The 7,500-nt window shown below is 42.9% G+C and overlaps 1 protein-coding gene across 6 annotated transcripts in view; it reads left to right on the top strand.

Annotated features, from left to right (window-relative positions):
- The window catches only part of LOC147024639 (luc7-like protein 3), a 108,051-nt gene that overhangs the window by 63,871 nt on the left and 36,680 nt on the right, over positions 1-7,500 (top strand). For 5 of the 6 annotated variants that reach the window (XR_015059114.1, XR_015059115.1, XM_085884716.1 and 2 more), the window contains exons 7-8: positions 1,461-1,625; positions 3,026-3,321. Coding sequence is in view for 4 of the 6 variants with exons in the window: in XM_085884716.1 (XP_085740842.1) it covers positions 1,461-1,625; positions 3,026-3,321 (461 nt within the window). In the remaining 2 variants the exon portion in view is untranslated. The remainder of the gene's footprint in view (positions 1-1,460; positions 1,626-3,025; positions 3,322-7,500) is intronic. The other variant, XM_085884715.1, reaches the window with a different exon arrangement.

The raw sequence follows: 7,500 nt of genomic DNA, 5'->3' as shown, positions 1-7,500 counted from the left end.
CTGTAGTTTCTGTAGTGTCATCTGAAGCGGCAGTAACTTCAGGGCTAGGCTTACGAAAACACTCAGAGTGTAGTTTGCTTTCTTTTCATAATGTTAGCGAATTAAAAACTTGCAACGCTAGCTACTGTCAAACACATGTTCATAGTTGGTAGGTGTGCGTGAGCGTGAGGTCAGGTCTAGGTCATGTGTCGCAGCCAGTGAGCCATCGCGTTTCACGCTTTGTAACAGCACCGCACTGGAGTGGGAGTGAATTTTATGAATGGAGATGAATGAAGTAGATGGCTTCCCCTGCAAGGCTTATTTTATTGCATTTATCCTCTACCTGGTATGTGGGAACAAAATCAATGAACTGAAAGTTCTGTCACAAAACTATATCATTACGTATCCTTGTGCAGTTTAAAGTGGGTATACGGAAATCCTGGAGCTTTCTTAGTGGGTATATGGCGTATACCTGCGTATCATGTAGACCACCACTGGGCTGAGTTAATCCCACCTGGTATTAATTCAACAGCTGAGCGGGATTTGAACTCGGGACCCTTGGATCCAAAGCCCGCCACCCTCACCACTAAGCCAACACCAGGCATCTAGTGAAAGGGTATTCTCATCAAACAAAATTGGTTTCAGAAGTGCAGAGTCCAAATAATTAATATTGCTGCCTTCAGTCAGATTTAAACCCACAGCCTCTGGGATTCATTCCCACCACAAAAAGCTACATCAGGCAGTTATCATGGTACTGCATTTACTTTGCAACATTGATCTTTACTGCAACCAATTTTACGAATTCAGTTTCCTATTTGATGTGCAAACTAGTCCTGCTCCCCTTCTGCCGACAGGGATGGTCGAATTGTCATCCATTGAGTTGGTCAGCGATTCCATCCAATGGAGCTTTCCTTTTTGCTGGCTTGTAGATATTTATTTATTTTTCATTGCAGTTAAACTTCAGACTGCTTTAAATGGCGAAAAGCTTGCACTTGAAAAACCTTTGTCATCTTTGCCACTTGTATTAGCTGAAGGATACCAGATGAGCCCAAGATTCCCTTATTTCCTTGGGAAGTTGTAGCCTATCTGCATTGGATTTGTTTTAGGGCAGAGATGAGTGTGGCCAAGGGAGATCTTGCTTCTCTTTGGGGACTGGCGAGACACATTTGAACTTTTGAGTAAAAAGTAGAACTTTTGAGCTCTGTTGAACATCAATGTTTAGAGGAATGGGAGGGGTGGGGATATTTGGGTAATGTTTAGAAGGCATTATAAACTTGATGATGATGCAAGAAAAAAAAAAGAATAATCAAACATGATTTGAAAAAGGATTATCTCTATTCGGGAAAAGATTCAATGAAAATGGTAATGCCATGATATTGATATTTGCACACATTCGGTGTCCTACAGCTATTTGTTTACAGGTGGACACGTTTGTAAATGTTACCAAGGGCCTTGTGACCTCAAGTGTGTTGTGTTCACAGCAGACACTCATGGCATACACTGCACAAGAGAAGCAGATGGATGTTTGCAAAATCTGTGGAGCGTTTTTGATATATGGAGACGCACAGTCACGAATCGACGATCATCTAGTTGGGAAGCAGCACATGGGTTATGCACGAATCAAAACGGCAATGGAGCAAATGAAGGTGAACGAGATTGGACTAAATGCTCAACTTTTATCGATATTGCTTAAAATCGAGTGCTGCTCTCACTTCCCCTCTGTTTGCTTGATTTAGCCCGTCCTTCACCTTCGGTCACCAGCCATCTGCTTGGAAGATTGCGAACATTACCCTCGCACACAACAAGGGTGCAAACCAGTAAATCCTAAGCAAGTCATGGAACTGATTATTGAAGCTCATATCGCCATTCCTCTACTCAAACAGCTTGATCTCTGATCATTTGTCTGGATTCTCTCCATGCCACTCAATGTTCGATATGCAACAGCTTCTCTCTCAGCAACGGATGTTAAACGTCAGATCAAGGCTTTGTTTTTGGACATATATGTGGTGTTTGACAGTCTGGCACTCCACTTGTCATGCTTTCTGCTTCTGGCATCCAAGGCCACCTTAATTTATGGCTTGCCAACATCCTCCATGATCACAGTCAGCACATAACCCTCAATGGAATCCTCCTATCTTTTCTTCTAGTTGAGGCTGGAGTTTCTCCAGCAAGCATCTTGGGCCAAGTCTTGTTCCTCATTTACTTGAATCACCTCCCTACAATCCTGCGTCACCCTCTTTTCCTCTTTGCAAATAACTCCACTTTGTTGTACTGTATCTCATTCCAACGACTGGACAGCAGCTGCTGCTTCCCTCTTTGCTCTTGTGGAACGGATCAGATACCGATTGGGCAAATAGAATGTCATTCAGTCGGGAAAATTTTAGACATGCACTCCTTCTCTCCAGAAGGATCGTCTTGGAAACGTAAACCCACCTATGTATTGGCACATCAACCATAGTACTATATGACGTTCAATCTCTTGAGCTTCTGTGCTTCACCTTCAGTTAGTCACAACTGCTCCTGGGAAGACCAAGTATCCAAGCTCACCATAAAAGCCAGCTGCATACTGGGCATTATCCATCTTGCTAAGTCCTTTCTTGGTAAATCTGAACTTCTCTTGACCTCAAGGGCCTTTGTGCACAGCTCAATGTAATACTTCCCTCCCCTGTGGGCCAGTGCCCTTGTTTCTCTCTCCTCAATGCTGTGGGATGCAAAGCTCTCAAGGTTATTGACATCTCCCACAAAGAAGCTGAAGCACAAGGCCTGCTGCCTCATCAAATATCCCATGGCAGATAGGCTGATGACCTTGGTTTTTCACCACCTCCATTCTGGTCTTGCTCCCTCTACTCTTTTAGCCCTCAGACCCTTCCCATTTCCCCTTCCTTGATGTCCTCTCCTTTTCTCCCCGTAATCCTTCCTTTTCATTTGCATCCCCTTCCATAATATGTAGATGCTCCCTTAAGACACTTGTATAAGTGGCAAAATCAGGAACTATATTGGAAGTAAAGTTTTACATGTTCATTTAATTGTCATACTCCTGTAACAGGATAAGTTACGGAAACGGCGAGATCAGAGAGAATCAAGAGAGTCGAAGGATGGCCAGGACCGTGAGGTGGTGAAATCTCACGAGAGGGTTGGAGATGACCGACACCGGTGTGATGAAGAGCGGGCACGAAGCAAAGATGAAGTGCGGTCACGAAGCAAAGATGAAGTGCGGTCACGAAGCAAAGATGAAGTGCGGATGGGGGAACAGGAGGGTGATTGTGGAAACCGAAAGAGAAGCTGGAGGAAGAGTCGATCACAGGAACGTCATTCATCCAGCCGAGATCGAGAAGTATACAGGTATGATTTGACTGCTTAGGGTGGTGCAGGGAGTAAAACAATGTTGTTATTGATAACACAAGTTGCACTACACTGATTCTGTGTTTGCCTACATTTGTATAAGATTAGCAAGCTGAACTCTAACAACGGAATTATGTAAATTATTGTTAGAGATTGCTTCCCTTTGTGATGGAAGATGGCTTGCATATTCCTCTCCATAAGAAAGGATGCCAAGACAGACTCTGAACTTCAGACCAATAATCATTCTTCTCATAAACAGCAAGGTAATGGAATCGATCATCTCAGCATACCACAAGTCTTACCTCTTCTCCAACTCTTAAATATAATTCACCAATTGAGCTTCCATCTTAAGCCCACTGCACACTAACCGATGCAATGCAACAAGACTGTCTGCAACAGTTTATTCTGTGAAAATCTTTGACAATAGTGTAATGTGCAGTAGTTGATGACTGTCGTCAACAAGGTTTTCAGGCAATTTGGTGATAGTCATAAAAGTTTAACATGTTCAACTTTTACGACGAGTTGTCGGCAATAGTCGTGGATCTTTGTGTCGTGTGCGGCAGTCTACGACGATCGCAGATGCGGCGCAATCGATTGACCACTTCAACTTCAGTTTTCAGTGACTTTCAGCTGTAGCATTGCATGGAGTGATGTGCTCCACCAGCTCATTAAATAGCGTCGGATGCATCCTCTGGAAGTTAGCATAAGAGCGGTCATCTTCTGCAGCAAGTTGGTGAACGCTTCCTGAGCCGACCTTCTCTCCACCCAGGGCTTTATCCACAGCCGCTTCTTTCTCCTAGCATGCCATCGGCAATGTGCTCCCAGCTTCCATCCTTCTCATCCTCTCCCTGCATTTCTTGCCATTTTGTTTTCCAATAATAGTGTTATCGACAGTTATTTAGTGTGCGTCAGTCTACAACAAAACGAGATGTTACAAGATTTGTCACCAACGGTCTTGTTCCGTCATGTCGGAAAATGTCTGCTTGTGTGCGGCAGGCTTCAGCCAAGCCACTATATATTTGTTCCTAACTCTTCAATGGAGGAACTTCAAGTATGAGGTGAAGCAGTTTCATTGGACAGATGAGCATTTGAAACCATTTGGTGCCTAGCCCTTAATTGTTAAGCTTTTTGCAAAGAGCATACTGACTCCTGCCATTCAATGGCTGGTGGATTTTCTTCTTGCTCGTAAGCAAGGCATAAACCTTGGTGGTGTTCCATGTCCTTCCCTTTTCTTTGAGGCGAGTATCTCTCAAGGCAGTGTCTTGAGACTAATCCTACATTTCTGCTTCACATTCTGTACCTTTGGGCCACTAGAAAAACATGTCATCACTTTGCAGTTTCCCTCACTCTTTGACAGTGAAGAGTTGTCATTCATTGGCCACACTTTGCTCCAAAGTTATACAAAGCCTTCATATGCAGTACCACTGAGTATGGTTGCCTCACATGAGCTGTTGTTACCACCAGTTCTCAACTTGCATCCCTGGAAGCAGTGAAATCCATGACCCTGAGACTAATTGGAGCTTAGCAACAGGTGGCTCAGGTGCAAGGCCTGCTCCACTCCCACCGCAGGCAGCTTTATGACCTAGCTGCTGGCAGTTTTATATGTCGTATAATTTCTAGTCTTGCTCCCACATGCCCTCTCAGCTGTTTCTCCTTCATAAACTCCTACCTTTGTGCATGATGAAATGTAGATTAGAAGATTTATGATCTATTATAATCATGGAAGATGTGTATATTTTTAAATGACAACAATAAACATTGATGTTCAAAATGAAATGTAACATGTTTTTTTGTGAATGTTTGTTTTTCTTTGAGGATTTAACTGACTGTCACACAGCTTCAACTGCATACCATGCGTCGAAGATCTTCAGCTTCTTGGGGTCAAGGCAGTCCCAAGCACCAGACCTATAGCAATTACACATTCTAACATTTGGGGAAGATGCCTTTTTATTTTATTTAACACAAACGTTTGCAATTGGGGAAGGCACCAATGGGAGATTTAATGTCCACTGACTCTTGCTTTCAGCTGAGAGACCATATGTGACTGCTTCTTTATCGAGATTCAGAGAAATAGTGATGCAAAGGGAAAAGAGAGCCTGTCTCGTGGGATTTGACAAAGCAGGCAGTTCGGTGTATGTCGTCTTCCCAGAAGATTCCACACTCAGAAAATATTGAACCTACTTTGCCCCAAAATTAATCTATAATTATTGATGCATAGCTTTTAAACCTCTAAGTTTAATGTGGCCAGAGTTTTCTTCCCGCAAATAGGCGTCACATTGTGTTCGATAAGAGTCAGAGAGCCAGGAAGGAAGCAGGCATGTCCCCAGCTTAATGACCATCCGAGGAAGGTTACGCGAGCTAGCTATCATATGCAACCTGTGGCTGCTGGTTGTATCATTTTCTGGGGGCGCATTTGTGCTGCTGATGCAGTGCCCTCTATTACCAGTACACTAGTACTCATTTTGCCGATTTCAGAAGGATGACAGGCTGAGTCGATCCCACCAGGTGTTAATTCAACAGCCAACAGGGCTCAAACTTACGACTCTAAGATCTAAAGCCAACCACCAGAATCTAACTCCAACTAGACAGCTCGAAGCTAAGTGCGCTACCTCTGCACCATTGCGTCGGGTTTCATAGCTATTCAGGGACCCACCACAGGAAAATACGGCTGTTCACACTCATGATTGTGAGATTTGTGAAGATGCATTTCCTTAATAAAGGTACAATTGTTCATTGATGTATGTGAAATTAAATTTTTATTAGGATCAGATCTAGTAATTCTGCTTTTGAAACAAATATAGTTTCCTTAAAACTGTCTTGTAGAAAGCTTTCAGAAAGTCGGTACACTTTTTTTTTTTAATTTTTTTTTTGTCTGTCATTTATGACCTACAATTACCATGGATAATTGTATGTATCCTAGACATGTTTTTGCAGGTCCACGTTTGATTGCTATAAAATTGCCAAAATTAGTCATGGTGAGATGAACAGGATGATTAATTTTCTGAAATTTGTAGGATCTATTTTTACTCGAAACATGTGGGTTATGATGTGTAAGTATAGGTGTAAAAAGGCTGATTTAATGCAATTTAATTCCAGGCTATAAGGCAACAAAAGGTGAATTTTTTTTAAAAGGGGATGTAGACTTTCTATCGGCACAGTATGGAGATGAGGAGCAAGACTGGGCTTGGATGTACAGCATTTAATAATACACGACACTGTTGTGGCACTGCAGCTTCCAATGGGAAAGTAGATGGGAGTGATCCACTGATAGCAATGCTTTGACTACATGAGCGAAGAAAGTCAAAGCCAGGTAAGAAGGCAGTCTTGTAAGTCTCAAGTCACCAGCTTGATGAACAGAGCACATCACAGACTGTTTAATGCCCACAGTATGTCCAAGGATGATATCCTGACCTCTTGATTGAGATTTAGCACCTCGAACCATTGCTGAGAGAAAAGCAGCAGTATGTTCATAGCTGATTAACTGGGACAGGTTCCAAATTAATGGTCAGAGATCAAGCTGTTTGAAAAGAGGAAAGTCTTCACATCAGCAAAATCAGCATTAGCAGCGAAAAGGGGAAAGTGTTCACATCTTCACATGACAGCTCATTGAAGTAGGCTTACTGTCTGTAGTTTAGATTTCCAGGCAGGCTGGGGGTGGTCAAAGGAGAAGAGGGACAGATAAAAGCGATCAGATAAAGGAAAAGCAAGAACAGCAGAGCAAGATTTGAGAACTGTGGTGCTGGTGCCATCCCATAACATAACTGATGCCATTGTAATATTTCTATGGGAATGAAAAAAGGTACCATTGGGTTGAGCAGTTCACAGAGAGACCTCTTTCTGGTTGCCCAAGGGTTCCAGCCCCTCATGAGGATCGTTATTTTGGCACCCGTCAATAGCGGGATCTCTGCACAGTGAACTGCAAAAAAACAATGTACGATGACAATTTAGATAGACAATTTGGAACTTGCTTCATGCCAGTGGTATGCGGCCTAGTAAACCACTGACTCGTAGCCCTGTAACACAGCACCATCTACAGCAGCACATGAAATGGAAGACAACATCTCGACTGGAGGTGAACCATTGACACCATGTTGGTTTTGATCATGAATATAGATTCTATCTAGACTTCAGTAATGGAAGATATAGGCTCTAGAGACAAGGGTGCAGGGTATGGTAGGA

This window comes from Eptatretus burgeri, chromosome 6, assembly GCF_056783735.1.
Source record: "Eptatretus burgeri isolate ZD-2024b chromosome 6, Ebu_testis_v1, whole genome shotgun sequence".
NCBI lineage: Eukaryota > Metazoa > Chordata > Myxini > Myxiniformes > Myxinidae > Eptatretus > Eptatretus burgeri.
The sequence above is the reverse complement of the archived record's forward strand: the minus strand, read 5'-3'. Positions and strand labels throughout refer to the sequence as shown.